The sequence below is a fragment of the Amphibalanus amphitrite genome, unplaced genomic scaffold, assembly GCF_019059575.1.
Source record: "Amphibalanus amphitrite isolate SeventyFive unplaced genomic scaffold, NRLGWU_Aamphi_draft 000112F_arrow, whole genome shotgun sequence".
Lineage (NCBI taxonomy): Eukaryota > Metazoa > Arthropoda > Thecostraca > Balanomorpha > Balanidae > Amphibalanus > Amphibalanus amphitrite.
Window position 1 is genome coordinate 290,929 of NW_024881607.1, and position 19,442 is coordinate 310,370.

The 19,442-nt window shown below is 46.9% G+C and overlaps 1 protein-coding gene across 3 annotated transcripts in view; it reads right to left on the minus strand.

Annotated features, from left to right (window-relative positions):
* Positions 1-19,442, minus strand: part of LOC122381036 (sodium/calcium exchanger 2-like) — an 84,388-nt gene that overhangs the window by 27,395 nt on the left and 37,551 nt on the right. For all 3 annotated transcript variants that reach the window (XM_043364726.1, XM_043364725.1, XM_043364727.1), the window contains exon 5: positions 17,126-17,257. In XM_043364726.1, the coding sequence (XP_043220661.1) occupies positions 17,126-17,257 (132 nt within the window). The remainder of the gene's footprint in view (positions 1-17,125; positions 17,258-19,442) is intronic.

The window sequence follows — 19,442 nt, forward strand, 5'->3', positions numbered from 1 at the left end:
GGATTTTTCCTAAAGGACATATGAAGTCAGGTCATTTTCGTGACCTCACCATTAAAGTCAATGGGGAAAATAAAACTCCTATTCTGGCGCCGGGAACGATCTCCAGCTATCTCAATTACACAGAATCATCGAGATTTCATGCACTCCTTTCTCCTTGCGAGGTTACATGCGTCATTTTTGCAATGTTGACCTTGCGTGATGTCATTTATGACGTCATTAGTATCATATTAGTTTTTCGTCAGTAACTCCCGATCAAATTGAGCTAGCAAGTCGGGAAAGCTACCAATGGACTCAAGAAGACCCGCCGAATCGAACGATATGCGACATGACCTACTTCGACCAATTTGGTGACCTGGGGCAATGAACTGACCGTGACCTGAGGGCAACACCCTAAGTTGACCTCACCCAAACAAAAAGAATATCTTTCGACGCGCCTGTACGATGCAAACACAATGCTGCCAAAATCGCGGCTCTGCGGCCGTTTTTTTGCGAAATGATTCACCAAAAACGGAACCGTACCTTGGGGCACTTGAGCTGATCTCAGAGGTCACCGGTTGATCTAGTACCTTAAAATCGAGTATCAATCGCTGCGTCTCGTAATGGCACACACGCTCGTTTTTTCCGCGACGCGCTAGCTCCACCAGGGGCGAAACGGCGATGGGGGTCGTACCCGCCCTTCCCCCTCGGCCGGCGCGAATGTAGAAAACCAATAGGTCCGGCGAGGGTAAGCGCCCAAAAGATATGGGCGGTACGGGATAAAATTATTAAACCGCTCGTAGGTAGAAAATCTTTTAAATGTCTCGCCTATCGTCTCGCCGTTAAAAAAAAACTACCAACGAGTGGTTTAATAATTTTATCCCGTACCGTCTATATTTTTCGGGCGCTTAAAGGTAAAACATACATTTTATATAAAAAGTACGACACAATTCAGACTAGACAAAATGTCTACTAGACGTTTAACAGCTTGTCAATCGTCTATAGACGTTTAACAAATCAGTTAAACGACATCTGATGCTTTTCTCTCTTTGCACGTGAAACAATTATAAACACTGTCTACGGTGCGGGATAAACTTTATTATTCCGCACCGAAGACAGTGTTAACAATTGCCTCACGTGCTAAGAGAGAAAATCATTAGCTGTTGTGTAATTGATCGGATGAACAGGCACCAGACGTTTAATAGTTTGTTAAACGTGTAGTGACGATTAACAAACTGTTAAACGTCTAGTAGACATTTCAGTCCTTTGGCCGTCTCAAGATATTTTTGCTGGTATTCGCAGTAAAACGCAGTAAAACATCACTTTCCGTTGCTTTTAGTTGACTTTGGTACCTCATATTCAATGAGCTTGTCAATTTCAGACATTACTTTGTGTTGATCGCTTTTCAAAGCTCTACCTGTCACTGCTTTTATTGGCCTCTGCAAAACTATGTCGTACTTTTTATGTACGATGTGTTTTTTACCCTTGAGGGCCTGAAAGATATCGGTGGCACGGGATAAAATTATTAACCCTCGCATGTGTAGGGGGGGGGGTCGGATGGACCCCCCCATGGTTTTTCGCGAATAACTCGCGTAAAAAGCGGCCGATCGCAACGAAACTTTCAGTACCCTCGCATTGATCAATTTGACACCTACCCTGAAAATTTCATGACCCTGACCCAAATGACCTTTGACCTGTGACCTCTTTTCCGAGACCATGTTTGGCCGGAATCGCGATTTCGCGTATGTCGGCTCGCACTAGCCGCGTGTTTGCAAGCTTTTCGTGGTTTCAAACGTTCAAACATGTGATTTGATGTTACTCCCGTGTGTGTCAAGGTCACCTGAAGGTCAGGTCAGGTCATTGACCTTTGGTGACCTCGGGTGACCTCGGGTCACTTTTTCGAGTTTTACATGTTTCTAGGCTAGTTTTTGGAGCTGAATTCGAATTTAGCAACCATTTGAACATTTACGAAGTAGTTTTGGTGACTTCGTAACATGTTACGAAGCTGTCAGAGGCGGTTGACACGTACTACGAATACCCGTCACGACGCCTACTGGTTGACCTGACCTGACCTGACCCGACCTGGTCTAAATGCTTCAAGACATCATCTGTGATCAAAACTAACACGATATTCGTGATCAGCACCCCGAAAAAACCCCTTAGCAGCCACACTTTACGACTTTCTAACAGGTTCCGATTTTCCCGACTTTGGGTCATTGACCTGACCTGGAAGGTCAACCAATGACCTAGGACCTTAAAATTGGGTATCATCGGCTTCCTCTCGTCACGGGCAACACGCTCGTTTTTTCCGCGAAGCTCTAGCTCGATCAGGGGCCAAACGGCAAGGGGGGTCCAACCGACCCCCCCCCCCTACACATTAGAAGCTGGCAAACGCCGCACACATGCAAGGGTTAAACCGCTCGTAGGTAGATTTTATTTAACGTCTAGTCTATCGGCTCGACATTTAAAAGATTTCTTCTACCTACTAGCGGTTTAATATATATTAAACCGCGAGTAGGTAGAACAAATCCGTTAAACGTCTTACCTATCGGCTCGACGTTTAATAACCCGCGCACCGACGGCCGTGAGCTTCGGTTATTACTCTACGACATTAAAGCATGCTGCCCATGCTACTTCGCCACGTCATTTTAAATTATCTATACCTATTCCAATAATATTCCCATGAATACATACTCAAATCATTTAATGTACGCCTTCAATAAAAATAACGACAAAACGAAAATCATGTAAAACTACTCAATCAGTTGTTTACAGCATATCATACAACCCAATGGAAAATTTTTGACAAAAACGCATATGATTCATCATAAGCATTTAACCCAAACACCATAGCCTCTTGAGTCCCGCCAATTAGCCCATGAATGGAGAGCAACGAAACTTTTTTGGCTGAGAGCTTTGGTGCCAATAATGACCAGATTGGTGACATTTCAGCCGTGAAGGTCATCGCGCATGCGCAATGACATGTATACTGGGATATACAAAAATACTCAAAGCCTATAAAATCTGACTGAGATGCAACCCATGAAAACTTCCATACAATCACCAAAGTGTATTTTTTCGTTTGTTTAGGGCGTAAAATGGCTAATAGTATTGACACGTTTAATTATCAACACCGCTCGCCCTTAACTTCCGCTTCTTCTGCCCCTTGCCCACTGCTCTTAGGTCTTTAGTTGCCATTTCCTTTGAAGATATAGAAGTTGTAGCATCTGTTGCGAATCGATAAACAGTAGAGGAAGACCTTGCAGCATTATCTGAAGCGACATCTCTAAAAAAATCGCCGTATGGTGTGTTTTAGAGAGGTGCTTGCCTATGTCATTGTGCTTAGGGGTCGGATTCTAATTCATCGGGCGATTTATCAAACTTTGAGTGATGATCTACGGCCATTGAGGTCGCCAACGATTCGAAGAATGTCAACGCTCAACCACAAAGCCACTTGAAGGCATAATGTTGATTGTGAGCCACAAAAAATGGCTTTAACTAACCCAGCAACCATGTATACTACAGTATACATGACTAGTCCTAGACACAGTCCGTTGTATACTGACGTTTACATCTATCCGTCGTGCAGGATCCCGTTGGTCACTCGGGTGTACATTTATTTTTTCAGAGTTCAATTCCTCCCGATAATTGTAGTGCTACTTCTTAAGCACATCTCAAAATTTTTCGGGCCAAGGACATTTGTATACCTTAGTATACATGAACTTTAATTCTTTCTGGAAAAGTTTCAAACACACAATTTTGTTTACAAAACCTGCAAGCAATGATCAACAACGAATGGTTATCTTAGCAAAACAACAGTTTTCGATCAGTCATACTCTTAAAAAGAAATAACAGGAAAATAATTAGGAGACCTACCTCTATGCTGCGACCACAGAGATACCGGGAAGATTGAGGCACTGAGGCGTCAACAAATTCAACTTGAGGATATAAATTCAGCCACCAGGTGGCGGACCATGGCATGAAGAATGCAACGCATGGCCATGAAATCGGTGCGAGCGACTTTAGCGAGTGTCATTTGAGCGAACGTCATTTGAGCGAAACATTTTCAGCGACTGGCAACTTAGCGAATATCAAATTGAGCGATTATCAAATATAGCGATTATCAATTTAAGCGAAAGCTATGTTTCGGCGACATCGATTTCGTCGACTACAGTTTGAGCGACTGTCATTTCAGCGAAACACTTCATCGTCCCAACGGTGTATTTTTTTTTAGGTACCTTTGTGAGCGTACGTACAACGAATGTTTCCGGAACTTTTCATTGTTATCCGGAACTGGGTGGCGGATGTCACGTTCAAAGTTCAGACATTAAGCTCCAAATTTAATGCCACATTTCTAAAAAAAAAATCCAGCTGTTCGATTTCACCCACCTGCTGTTTGCCAATAATGGTGACCAAACGTTTGTTCAGAGATTCATATTGCTTGTGCTGTTTTTCGCGAAATTCCCCCGCTTGAATTTGGATCAGTTCCCCATGTTGTAAAATTTGTTCTTGCCCCAAGCAACGTACGAATTTCCAGATATTTGGGTGAGGTCCCTGAAACATAGACTGGATCCCCCTGTGCCATCCCTCGAGTTTATTATTAGTCCTTGGCATTCCTTCCGTCGTCCTATCTTTCACGTTCCACATTTCCAGATCAAAGTTGCATAATGAGGCCAGATATTTTTGTGGTTTCCAAGCTTAAAAGCAAATTTTTAAGTTGCCGCGAGCTGCTTGAAGCATGACACATAGGTACCAAGCGGGTATTCCAAGGGCAAGAATTCCCGAAAAGTAGCAAATGATTTACTTCCGTCGCGTTCGGTTTCGCTGTAACTGTATTCGCTCAACTGGTCCCCCATTGACCTCCATATATTCGCTCAATCTGGTCTCGCTGATTCTGGTCCTCGCTTAAGTTGATAATCGCTGTGATTGAATTCGCCGACTTGACAATCGCTGAAAAAGTCAATCGCTTAAATTGATAATCGCTGAAAAGGCTTCGCTCAAATGTCGTTCGCTGAAATGACGCTCGCTCAGGTGTCGCAGAACCCCATGAAATAGCCTAGCCGTTAGTGAATTCCGTAGAGATCGACTTAAGACGATGTATACCCCAGTATACAAAAAGAACCAAGAGGATAGATGAGCATCGTTTCCATGGCGGCCACTATCTTGAAAAGCGGGTGCGACACACCGTCCCAGCATTTCTCGCCGTTTCGCGGGATCCCGAGGGATTCCACGCCTTTGGCCTCGCACTAACGGCCGTTTTCGTGAGGAATTCCTCGGCGTGGAAATTCCTCGCGGAAAACAGCCTGTTATTTATATATGGAAATTCCTCGCGGAAACGCAGCCTAATGTTAAGCTTGTCTTTGTTTTACAATAACCTGATATTGACATCACCATTAGCAATAAATGAGCCCACAACAAAAGAGTTTTATGAGAAATAGTATAGCTTTCGCAAATAACTGCAACAACTACGCCCTTAGCATCCTTTATTAGATGAAATCAGTAAGCGGAGCCCATAGCAAAACGAGATCCCTGACGAACAAAAATAAGCAAAACCTGAATCTACCAACCGTAATTGCGTGTCAGTCTTTTTGACTGTGCGCTCTATTGAGGGTTCAAGAGGCGGTTATCATTAAGAATACCGTCAGCGGCCCTGGCGTCATCAGCCACATACCGTCAGCGGCCCTGGCGTCATCAGCCGCCGCCGCCGGTCGGCGGTCGATCCCACCGGCGTCAATACGGCGCACAGATAGCCAGCACTCGGCGGGCGGGCCAGCCAGGCGGCGCCTATCGACAGTGCCACCAGCCGGCGAGCTGTGCCGACCATCGGACCACCAGCGGCGGCCCCGCGCCCCGCGCCACGCGCCACTGCTGGCCGCCCAGCTGCCACCATCTCGGCGGGCGGTTCAGCCGGCGCGCGGCCACCGCCCGCAGCGGCGACGACGCCCCACCGCCGTGCTGAGACAGCTCCGCCCGTGACTGGACTCTCACCAGACGTCCGTGACTGGACTCTCACCAGACGTCCGTCCGTGACTGGACTCTCACCAGACGTCCGTCCGTGACTGGGCTCTCACTTGACGTCCGTCCGTGACTGGGCTATCTCCAGACGTCCGTGACTGGACACTCACCAGACGTCTGTCCGTGACTGGGCTCTCACTTGACATCCGTGACTGGACCCTCACCAGACGTCCGTCCGTGACTGGGCTCTCACTAGAGTCCAGACGTCCGTCCGTGACTGGGCTCTCACTAGAGTCCAGACGTCCGTCCGTGACTGGGCTCTCACCAGACATCCGTGACTGGGCTCTCACCAGACGTCAGTCCGTGACTGGGCTCTCACTTGACATCCGTGACTGGACCCTCACCATCCTCCCGTCCTGTAAGATTCACCGGGCAGTGTCTGTGTGTCTGTGTGTCTATGTCTGTGTCTGTGTCAGTGTCTATGTGTCAGTGTCTATGTGTCTGTGTGTAATGTCTGTGTCTGTGTCTGTGTCTGTGTCTGTGCCAGTGTCTATGTGTCAGTGTCTGTGTCAGTGTGTAATGTCTGTGTCTGTGTCTGTGTCTGTGTCCGTGTCCGTGTCTGTGTGTATGTTTGTGTCTGATTCTGAGTCTGTGTCTACGTGTCTGTGTCTGTGTCTGTGTCTGTGTCTGTATCTGTGTCTGTGTCCGTGTTTGTGTCTGTGTATGTGTGTCTGTGTGTCTGTGTGTCTGTGTGTCTGTGTCTGTCTATATGTCTGTGTGTATGTTTGTGTCTGTGTCTGTGTCGGTGTTTGTGTGTCTGTGTGCATGTCTGTGTCTGTGTGTCCGTACCCGTGCCCGTGCCCGTGTCCGTGTCCGTGTCTATGTCTGTGTCTGCGTCTGTCTGTCTATCTGTCTGTGTCTGTGTCCGTGTCGTCTGTATCTGTGTCTGCGTCTGTCTGTCTGTCTGTCTGTCTGTCTGTGTCTGTGCCTGTCTGTGTCAGTGTCAGTTTTTGTGTGAATGTCTGTGTCCTTGTCTGTGTCCACTGTCCGTGTCTATGTCTGTGGGCCGTGTCTGTGTCTGTATCTGTGTCTGTTTGTCTGTGTCTGTGTCTGTATTTGCCTGTGTCCGTCTGTATGTTTCTGAGGTACTGAGTGTCTGTGTCTGTTTGTCTGTGTATCTGTGTCTGTGTCTGTGTCCGTCTGTCTGTCTGTCTGTCTGTCTGTCTGTCTGTCTGTCTGTCTGTCTGTCTGTCTGTCTGTCTGTCTGTCTGTCTGTCTGTCTGTCTGTCTCTGTCTGTATTTGTCTGTGTCCGTCTATCTGTGTCTGAGGGACTGAGTATCTGTGTCTATCTGTGTCTGTGTCCGTGTCCGTGTCTGTATCTGCGTCTGTGTCTGTGTCCGTGTTCGTGTCTGTGGTTGTATTTGTCTGTGTCCGTCTGTCTGTGTCTGAGGGACTGAGTGTCTGTGATGATGATTGGGTTTCGTGGCGTGTCCAACCTCTGAGGGTTATATGACGCCTCTGTGTCTGTTTGTCTGTGTCCGTCTGTCTGTGTCTGTGTCTTTATTTGTCTGTGTCTGTCTGTCTGTCTGTCTGTCTGTCTCTGTCTGCATTTGTCTGTGTCCGTCTGTCTGTGTCTGTGTCTGTATTTGTCTGTGTCCGTCTGTCTGTGTCTGAGGGACTGAGTGTCTGTGTCTGTTTATCTGTGTATCTGTGTCTGTGTCTGTGTCCGTCTGTCTGTGTCTGTGTCTTTATTTGTCTGTGTCAGTCTGTCTGTCTGTCTGTCTGTCTGTCTGTCTGTCTGTCTGTCTGTCTGTCTGTCTGTCTCTGTCTGCATTTGTCCGTGTCCGTCTGTCTGTGTCTGAGGGACTGAGTGTCTGTGTCTGTTTGTCTGTGTATCTGTGTCTGTGTCTGTGTCCGTCTGTCTGTCTGTCTGTGTCTGTATTTGTCTGTGTCCGTCTGTGTGTGTCTGTATCTGTGTCTGTTTGTCTGTGTCTTGTGTCTGAGGGAGTGTCTGAGTGTCTGTGTCCGTCTGTGTGTGTCTGTATCTGTGTCTGTTTGTCTGTGTCTTGTGTCTGATGGAGTGTCTGAGTGTCTGTGTCGCTTTCTGCCGGTCACGTCGGTGCTGGCGGTGCCACGGGCCACCGCTGCTCGGCCCTATCAGCCGGCCGGTGCTGATTGTCGCCCGGCGCGCGCCGGCTGTGTGACCTTTCCGGCGTCACTCCGGCTGCCTGGGTCGATAGGTGGCGTCCCAAATAGTCACCAATAACTGCTGTACCGACAGCACACAGCCAGAGACCCAGACACGGGTCTGTGGGAGTACAGCCGGTCGCAGACACGGGTCTGTGGGAGTACAGCCGGTCGCAGACACGGGTCTGTGGGAGTACAGTCGGTCGCAGACACGGGTCTGTGGGAGTACAGTCGGTCGCAGACACGGGTCTGTGGGAGTACAGGGCCGGTCCCAGCAACGGGTCTGTGGGAGTACAGCCGATCCAAGACACGGGTCTGTGGGAGTACAGTCGGTCGCAGACACGGGTCTGTTGGAGATTTAGACCTACATAATACATATGTTAGTTTGTTAGACAGCTAGTTTGTCATAGATATTTCCATAGCTTTGCTGCATATATGAAAATGGTTTAGAGTAGGAACGGCCCTCCAGGTATTAAGTGGTTGGTTGCCAACATCACAATAATCGATCAGCATTGATGAATACGTCTAATGGCTGTTGAAAACCACTGCCGAAATGTGTGCACGAACCCTCTTCTCATTTCTATCGAGTCATTTTATAGGAGCGTCTCTGTCATTTAAAGTTCTTACACCAAAAGCACATAGGCTAACCGACCACACTTTTGCTGGTGGGCCGTACCTACCTATATCACAACCATAAAAAATAATTCGATTATTGGCATATCATCACTTTAGCTATTGGTTTTTGGCTATGAACCCTCGAGACTTTATCTTTGCAGCTCATAGGGACGCAAAGAGAACAAATTCTTACCTTATCATCTCAGAGGATATATCCTAAATCCTTAATAGGTACCGGGTGATCATTTGGGAATGAGATAAAGTAAGTGGTACGTGCAGATGTGTATTCAATAGCACACCAGACAAAAGACACGTCATTAGACTCGTCATCGTGGGACATTTTGTACTGCAACCTATTATACACCTGCAAGCCACTGTTCATCTACAGCAGGTGCTCAAAGTGGCCACCCCCTTCTGAGCGGCACAGCTCAGCCCGACGGCGTGTGTGACGCGCCATCTTCCGCAGCTGCTCTTCGTCCATGTTGCGGGCGAAGTCCTCAACCAGTTCCTTCAGCTGTTCCAGCGTTTGGGGCTCGCTGCGCACGATCTGAGCCGTCATCAATGACCAGAAACAAAAGTCCAGACAAGACAGGTTGGGACTGTATGGCGGCCATCGGTGTTCACTGTTCCGGGAGATGACGCGGCCGCCGAACTTCGAGTGGAGGAAGTCCATCACGGGAGCAATGACGTGCAGCGGCGCGCCGTCCTGCTGGAACCAGTACTGGTGGCGCGTCGCCCGAGCCCTCACCGCAGGCCATACCACCGTCTGCAGCATCTCCAGGTAGGCGTCGCTGTTGACGGAGCCAGTAAACCAGTGAACTGGCAGGCACTTCCCATCCACCACGCCCACCCACGCCATCACCTTCTGTCCCTGGGCCTTCTTGCATGGCACGAGCATGTTCGGATTCTCTGGCGACCAGCACACGGTGTTCTTGTTTGGAGACGGATGCAGAAACGCTGGAACAGCTGAAGGAACTGGTTGAGGACTTCGCCCGCAACATGGACGAAGAGCAGCTGCGAAAGATGGCGCGTCACACACGCTGTCGGGCTGAGCTGTGCCGCTCAGAAGGGGGTGGCCACTTTGAGCACATGCTGTAGATGAACAGTGGCTTGCAGGTGTATAATAGTGTGCAGTACAAAATGTCCCACGATGACGAGTCTAATGACGTGTCTTTTGTCTGGTGTGCTATTGAATACACATCTGCACGTGCCACTTACTTTATCTCATTCCCAAATGATCACCCGGTAGATAGAAATATCCTTGCCTTGTAAGTAGACCCAACTGCAAAGAAACCTCTACTAGAAAGGTGTAAATGCTAGGAAACGTTCGTGTCTCCAACAAATGTTAACCCGGCAGGCGGTGGGCCTCCCGGCCGCCTTCCGCCCGGTGGGGGGGGGGGGGGCATTTTTATTGTATCTCCGAAACTACTAGACGGATCCGTAAAATTCAAACGGCGTTCGTTAGCCCTGTCAAATTTGTCGAAGGAAACCAAATTTCATTGGCCTCGAGGTCACCGATGACGTCACAGGTCAGGTCAAAGAAAAATGTTTCACCGTTCACGGGTCTTCTAGGGAATGCACTATAACACCGAGTAAAACGCATTTTGTCGAAAATCAGCGATAGGGCGTCAGTTGCCTAGTACATATGTTATTAGAGGTCACTGATAATACCAGGTCAGGTCACCAAAGGTCAGCACATGGACCCAACTTTACTAAGGTTGTGCGATGCATGTTTTATGGCCAATTTTTCATTTCCAACTCAATGGTGTTGGTTATAAGACCATCAGGTACGGTTTAGGTCACTTTCTAGTGGAGGTCAGGTCAAGGTCAGGTCAAAAAAGGTCGAATTTCAAAGTTGATAGTTTTGCATACAATGGGTATGATGCAGCTCGTCACGGGGAGTCTAATGGTGGTCTTTTTTTTTGCGCTACGAGGTCTAGAATTGCTAAAAATTTAGTTCAAAAATTTGACGTCATCAATTTTGAACAGTTTTTTTTTCGCTATAACTTGGCCAAAAAAAGAGGTATCGATCTCAAATTTGGTATGTGGATAGAAGGCGATAGGGACTATCACATATATTCCGTTTTTTAAATCAAAAAAACTTTTTGGATTTTTTTTTGGCTGTTATATGAAAATAAATCAACTTTTTTATTTTTAGGGGTCAAAATCCTAAAATTTCGTAAATCCGAGATAGCAATTTTGTAGCCCTATTAATTCTACACCTTTTATTTCCGAAATATTTTTATGTATCTCTAAAGCTGTAGGCCAGACAGCTCTTCCCGTGAAACCTTTTTTTGGGGTCGAAAATGGCAGAAATGACGTCACTCCGACGTCATTAGCGGCCAACCTATCATAGCCTTTGGAAAAAAATTGGTCACAATGTGCAATAGCTGTTCACGGGAAGGTACTGAAAGTTTGGTGACAATCGGCGCAGTGGTTCTGGAGATATATCGAAAAAAAAACTAAAGGGGGGGGGGGGCAAAAAATGCCCCCCCCCCCACCGCCTGGAAGGTTGAAGTACAGGGTGTCCGGAAATAATTTGCCCCTTGTTCATTCAGCTTTGACGTTCTTTCGAATGCCGCTTACCGCGTGTCGCTACGTGGCCCAGGAGCCGAGTTGGATGGGGAGGGGGGGGGGGGGGGGTGTTCAGACACCCCCGACCCGGCGCGGAAGTTGAGGAGCATCGGCCTGGCGCGGGTTAAAACACTTGTCCAGTAGTGTCAGAGTGCCGAATTTGGTGTGCCTAGGTCGAAGATTTCCGAAATTGGAGAATGCCTCCTGAAAACATATTTTTCGCCCCTAGCACGTGCATTTCGCACCCCCGTAACGAGTACACCATATCCCGCGCTGGGGGGGGGGGGGGGGCGTTTTTTCGCCAATAACTTCTAAACGCGTTACGCCAGCAACGTCAAACTTTGAGTGCCTTATCATACATCAATTTAAGACGTTTCCTGAAAATTGGAGCGAAATCCGTCAGACAATTTTTGAGAAAATGACGTTTTAGTGACTTCATGTTCGCCATTTTCGCCTCAAAAACGGCAAAATTTCAAACGCCGCTAACATCTTCATTTTTAAAGGAATCAAGACTTAACAAGAAAAGGTTACGCGTGATTCTACTTTGTCTATCAAATGGCTATCTGTTTTTTTTTTTGAAAATTTTGGAGTTAGGCCCAATTTTTTTTTCTTAAAAAAACTGACTTTTGAGAAAATAATCAAAAAATCCAAAATTTTGAGTGTATCGTAAAAACCGGAATAGGGTAGCCTGGGGCAAGACGCCCCAGATAATTTATTTTGCTACATAACTTTTGTCCCACATCACCTGGAAGGCCAAATTTGTGCTCAATGCGTTCTTTGGACATTTTACTTTAAATTCCACCCCTCAAATTCATTCACTTTGATCGGACTCCCAGCTAGGAAGTGATTTGTGAAGCAACTGCAAATAGGGCGTTTTGCCCCAACCCCAGGGCAAAACGCCCCACGGCCTGGGGCAAGAAGCCCCATACTCTAGATTAAAGATTAAACATGCTAGCTGACTAAATCTTATATGAGAGGTCCGTTAGACCTTGGGAGGCACGGCACTGCAGCTAGCACCTTCCATCCTATCAGGTGTTCAGCTACGACACTATTGTGTGAGCAGTTTTTTCACCTGCCTCAGAAGGCCAAATAATAAATTATTGCAATGCAAATGTTAACAAAATACTTCCTTTGCCATCCAGTTGCTGAGAAAAGTACATATAAATGCATAGAAACATGCCGTTCGCCAGCTACCGAACATTAGGAAGTGGGTAGTCCGAACAACACATGAGGTAAAACGCCCCATGGGGCTTTTTGCCCCGCGACCTACTGGGGCGTTTTACCCCATCACGTAGTTCGGTCAGAGAACAACGCCTTGCACTCCAGGAAGACATGATTTAACACGAACCAACGCGGCATTATAAGCGTTAGACAATAGTCGTTCAAAATACATAACAGTCGTTAACCTGATGTGGACGATAAAAGAACGCCATGATGCATAATCTGACAACAAAACATAAAAATCACTCCAAAAACACATTTTTGGCTATATCTCCCTAAAGCGTCATCACAATTTCTTTCCAGTCTGCTCATATAATGATCGTATAGTGCACGTTTTATAGAAAAGAGGATGTTTCCCCAGAACCTTGCCAGTTCCGAGAAACATCGGTGAGGCGTTTTACCTCGGCGGGGCGACTTGCCCCGGTCTACCCTATATGTCAGAGAAGTGGGCTATGTGCACCTACATACCAATTTTTAGAAGAATCGGTTCAAAAATGTGGGAGTTATTTAAAATTTCATGACGTCACGACACAGAACGTTTTTGAAAAATGATTTTTTTTAAAGTTCTAGACCTCGTACGGAAACAAAAATAGCACCATTCGATTTGCCGTGAAAAGCTGCATCAGATAGACAGCTTTTTAGGCCTTAACAACCAACTTCAAAATTTGACCTCACTTGACCTCACCTTGACCTGACCTCGACCTGAAATTCATCCAGAGATGGTCCATATCACTTATTGAGTGTGCCTATTGAATTCTATGAATAAAATGACACATAAAACACGTGTCGCACATGTCCTTTTCTATATTTTGTTTTTGGTGACCTGACCTGACCTGACCTTGACATTGACCTTTGAATGATATTGTATGCAATGAATATTGTCTTGGTAGCCTAAGATGACGTTTTGGGCGATCAGACTCAGTCCATTCTTCGTCGACTACGGTGCAAGGCCGATACTGTAGAAACTTGCATTTTGTACCCTTGACCTGGCCTTGACCTGACCTCTGACCTACTTAAGCAAAAAAATTGGACTCTTAACCCTCGCCGGACCTATTGATTTTCTACATACGCGCCGGCCGAGGGGGGAGGGGCGGGTACGATCTCCCTCGCCGTTTCGCCCCTGGTGGAGCTAGCGCGTCACAGAAAAAACGAGCGTGTGCGCCGTTACGAGACGCAGAGATTGGTACCCGATTTTAAGGTCCTAGGTCAACCGGTGACCTCTGAGGTCAGGTCAAATGCCCCAAGGAACGGTTCAGTTTTTGGTGAATAACTTCGCCAAAAACGGACGCAGAGCCGCGATTTTGGCAGCATTGTGTTCGCCTCGATCAGGCGCGTCGAATGATATATTTTTTGTTCGGGTCAGGTCAACTTAAGGTGTTGACCTCAGGTCAATGTCAGGTCAGCACCCCCAGGTCACGAAGTTGGTCGAAAGAGGTCATGTCGCATATCATTCGATTCGGCAGGTCTTCCTGAGTCCATTGGTGGCTTTCCCGACTCGATAGCTTAATTTGATCGGGAGGTATTGACGAAAAACTAATATGACCTTGATGACGTCATAAATGACGTCACGCAAGGTCAACATCGCAAAAGTGACGCATCTAACGTTGCAAGGAGTGCATCAAATCACGATTATGTGTGCTTGAGATAGTTGGAGATCGTTCCCGGCGCCAGAATAGCAGTTTTAATTTTTCCCCATTGACTTAGTATATGGTGAGGTCACGAAAATGACCTGACCTCATATGACCTTTAGGAAAAATCCGAGATATAGAAGTTGCCAGACTCGTAAAGGATATTAGACCCTGCAGGTTTCATTTCCCTGTGAAAGCTGTTCTGGCAGTGAGGGCGTTGCGAAGTTGCGACATCTGAAGACCGTGCAGAGGTTCACTTATGACGCCATAGGTCAGTGACCTGACCTGACCCAAAAATGCGGTTGGTGTCAAAAGATCCGGCTTGAATCAAAGGTCAGGTATGCCAAGTTTCAGCTCTCTATCGCCAGCGTATTCGGAGCTATCGCAAAAAACCCTATGGGGGGGGGCAGCACCCCCCTCGGCCGGCGAGGGTTAAGATTTGCCTTGTTGAGAGCTTTCGATTGCCGTTTTCCCCGTCTTCCTTTCTACGACCATCGGTTCGGAAGTTAGACAGGGGGGGGGGCAGAATCTGCCCCCCCCCCCAGCAGGTCGCGTATGGCTGAATAGCCCAGCGGGGCGCGGGATATGTTAGTGGCCGAGCACCGGGACATGTGACCTGCAGACTTGGCGCCTGTGCTTCCCTCCGTTTGACTTGAAGTGTCGCTGAAAGATTTTTGCCTTTCCTGAGTTTGTCGGCACTTCTATAGAGACTTGGTCGGCACGTGGCACGCGCCATGTGACACTGGGTGATCTGAGGCATGCACCATCACCTGCCTCAAGGCATTACGCGTCGAACGGTGCCACCAGCATCTCGATCCGATCATCCGTTTAGACGCAATTCCAATTGTATTGGCTCGATGACGTTTCAGAACACGTTTTTTTTTTGACAACGCAAGATGGCGCCTTGTCGGCTTCACTTTCTTCTATAGGAGGTGCATTGGGATTGTCAGTCCAGTTTATTTACACGTCCGTGTCCTTGTCTCTGGCTCTGCTATACAGTTACTACATAACAGAAATGCATAGAAATGCATAAAAAATTACTGTTCGCTGGTTGCCGAACATAACGAAGTACATGGCGAGCAGCACATGAGGTAAAACACCCCACGGGGCTCTTAACCACCCGACCTACTGGGCCGTTTTACCCAACCGCGTAGTTCGGTCAGAGAACAACGCCTTACGCTCAAGCCAGATAACCTTAACACGAGCCAACCCGGCACTCACAACATCGAAAAATGCTTTAATTCGGAGATACCTATGGAATTTCAAACTTGCAGTTTTCGGATTCTAAGGGGCTAATGCATTGGAATGCCCCCTTAGAATTTGTGACGTCAGCGGAGATCTAACGATTTTTAAATCTTAGATTAAAACCATCGTTAACACGTGGTGGTATACACTGCTTTGCGTGCAACGTCTGCCGCACTTCGAGGCTGCCAAATTATTGCTTCCAAATAAGTCGCTAGGAACAGCGGAGATCCCAAAATGCAAACAAAAGTAAAAGCCTAATATCTTGAAAACCAGTGAATATTTTTCGGTGAAATTTGGTAGATATTCGTTTTTGATCTTTCCGAACCAAGGGACATCACTTTTATGCCAATTCATTAACTTTTTGAAGGTAGGAGGGTCCCTTTAAGGCCTGGCTACACTATCCGTTTTATGCCTGCGTTTTTTTGCGGGTTTGCGTGTTTATGCGTAATATCGTTCTAGAATAAAAAAACGATATTACGTTTATGTGACGCTTTCATATAAGATTTTAGTTGATATAAAAGTTATATTAGCTTTTGTGCATAACTTATGCACAAGTCACAAGTAATGTAAAAGTTATGTTATTTATAAGCTTTTTTTTCTAGAACGATATTACGCAAAAAACGCAAACCCGCCAAAAAAAAAAAAAAACGCACGCAGAAAACGCATAGTGTAGCTGCACTGCTAGGCCTTTAGACAATATTTGTTCAGAATAGGTAGTCGTCAAGCTGATGTGCACCATGTAACCATAACAGAACGCCTTAATGCAATATCAGGCGACAAAAAAACTCATAAAACATATTATTGGCTATATCTCCAGAAAAAGTCATCACAAGTTCTTTCAAGTCTGCTCATATAATGATCATATAGTGCACTTTAAGAGCAGAAGATCTTTGTTCAGAGCTTTGCCATTGCCGAGAGACGTCGGTGAGGCGTTTTATCTCGGCCCATTTTCTGGTCCTGCCCCGGGCCTTTGCTTTTGAATTGTATATCTCAAACAATTGTAAATACAAGTTTTTAGTGAAAGAAGCCTATGATTATTTTTCTTCATGTGCTTTTATATAAATAACTCTTCCCGAAAAAAAAACTTATTGGGAGGCAAATGAAGCTCTTTGCACAGCGTTACTGTTCCCAAAAAGGAAATTGTAAATGGCTCAATACCCTATTTTCGAGAAGTTTCAATTCCAACGAATAAGCTGCAGCATTGGGACGGGTCAAGCGCTGACCAAAGGGCGGGGGAGGGCATATCAAGCGTTTTACACTGGCAGGGGTCGGGCCAAGCGCTTTTCCGGGTCAGCGATCATGTCAAACGCTGCTGCGTGGCAGCGATCAGATCAAACACTGTTTAGCGGCTGGGTGAGGTGAAGGTCAAACAGTGCCCAGTGGCAGAGGGTCAGCCACTGGCTAGTCACTGTTGGTGGTCCGATCGCACACTATCCGGACAGGGCAGGGGTCAGACAGAGCTTAGCGGCACAGGTGAAATCAAACAGTTGTTAGCAGCAAGAGTGCAGCCGAGCATTGCCCGATGGCGGGGTCCTGACAATCGCTGTCTGCTGGCGGGGTCCGGTCAATCGCTGTCTCCTGGCGGGGTCCGGTCAATCGCTGTCTCCTGGCGGGGTCCGGTCAATCGCGGTCTCCTGGCGGGGTCCGGTCAAAAGGTCAAATACTGCCGGCAGTGGCGGCCGTTAGGCTGGGCGCTGTCCAATGCCGGGTGTGTGCGACTCACCAGTCGGCGGCACGAACGCAAACAGCACCTTCCAGAACACGGTGATGAAGTGAAGCACGTAGTCGGCGCAGCCGGGCATCCGCGCGCCGGCCGCGCCCGCCTCCTTGGCCTCGTCGTCGCCGTCGTCGTCCCCTGCAGGGCAATGCCACAAGTCAGGAAAAATGCTGCCTAGTTCAACATTTTCCAAATCACCGGCACATAAATCGAGAACAAATACAGCTAGAGCGCTGCGGAAAAGCGCATTCGATAGCCCTTTTAACCTTCTTTCTGGTATGTGCCTTCCGATTTGACCTCAGATCAACGGTTTAGCATCCAGAGGGCAAATACTAAAATTTGTCAATAACTTGACTCAAGAGAGTCGCGACATCACTTTTGCTAGCATCGGGTTCCACTCGTCGATACGCGTCGAATTTATTATAATCTGAACTTGAAATGTCAACTTGAAAATTTGGCCTTATGTCAAGGTCATGGCCTGACCGGAAAAAATGATGTTGCATATCAGTCGATTCGTATCATCGAGCCGAACACATCTAAGGCGTTTTCGCCACTCCAGCATGTCTCTATCAGGAGTTATTAGCGAAAGACTATTAAATACCAAGGGACATATCGAAGGGTCAAGGGAGCCGTTTTACGGTTTAGTAAGTCATGCTTACTTGTAATTCTGTGCATAGAAGTGTTACGAATGACGTTCGTCCAAAAGAGGCGACTTTCAATTTTCTCCCATTGATTTTAGGTACAATAGAGAGGTCACAACTTCTGAGCTAGGGTAAAGTGCCTAATTAGCGACCCCCTTAATTTGAACCGTTATTGCTCACCCTCTATGGGTGCCACTGTATTTCTGGCTTGGTTTTTGGGGAGATTGATAGTTTTTCGATTAATTTATTTGTAGTGAGCATCTTGGCAAACCATTGGAAAAAAAACACGCTAATAGGGAACTCGTCCCGATTAGCGAACGGGGAGGGTCGCTAATAAGTCAATGGGTTTAGGGGAGAGTGGGGCACATTCGTGCAAAATGGATAAATCCATACCTATATCTGTTCTTTGGTTGGTGCAAGGGTAAAACTGTTGATTGTAGCATTAAAAGGAACTATTACAAATATTTTCCCTCTTTAAAAGTTTTCCTCTAAAATTATCGCGTCTATTAGGAAAAAATGACTTTTAATAACACTGAACGTTTGCACGAAACTGCCCCAGGTATGGGGCACTTCCGTGCACCCTGCAAAGTTCGAGGAATTACCGAGCATTACCAGAAATTTACCAAAAGAAATTGGCAGGGGGTCATTTCACTAGATTCCCTTCGACAATAATGCATTGCACAACAACTGTAAGAAAGAATTGACTGGCAACGAGAATGTGCCAACTGCCGGCCATCGACCTGCCTCCATGACCTCGCCGAGGTCGCGTGAATTACTTGTCACGACGTCGCAAGCAGCCGATACTGAGTCAAGCGAGGGTCATAAGTGAAACCTACTACAGATAAAGTCATAAATCGCAAAAACGAAAAAAAAATATGCACGAATGTGCCACTACTCCCTAGGCAGTTCGTGCACGAGCCTGCCCCACAACGGTAATTGTACCTAATATATTTCAAAATTTCTTGTTGGAAAAATGACATTTTTTTCCACAAACAAGTTTGCAGCAGTTCCGTGAATAGAGTGAGCTATTTCGCCGCCAATTTAAAAAAGCTGAACCACATTTCAGAGTCAGGATCACGAAAATGGATGTTATGGAAAAAGTTTGGAAAGTGCACGAATAATATAACTTTGCGTTTTTATCAAGCATGATAGCAGAATACATTGTTGTTTTCTACAGTGAACGAAGGGCGACAATAATAGACATATTTTCATAATTTACTTCGAGCTCGGGCAGTCACTCGTGTTCCCATAAACTGCTGAAAACGAATGTATGTACCCCATGCACGAAAGTGCCCCACTCTCCCCTACATGTGAGTTTCTGTAAGGAACGAGCTCTACTCAGCCACACATATCTCATCTCATATATTTAACACATTCATTCAAAACAAACAATCGGTGTCACCTCGATTGGCGCAAAAGTGGCGCAAAAGTGCCGGAGCACTTAACTCGGGGCGCCTCTCGAGTACTTACTATCGCGCTGGGTGCCGCTCACAGCCTCACAGCCGCTGCCCGCCACCGCGCAGGCCGCTCCCAATAGAAGTACTCGTAAAGGCGCCGGCGCCAGGGGCAGCGCTCTGTGACGACCGGTGTCAAAGGATTGGGCGTTAGGGATAGGTGGCAGGATGGGAAGGAGAAGCAAAGCGTTTGGTGGCATAGATGAATTGGTACACCGCCCGTGCTAC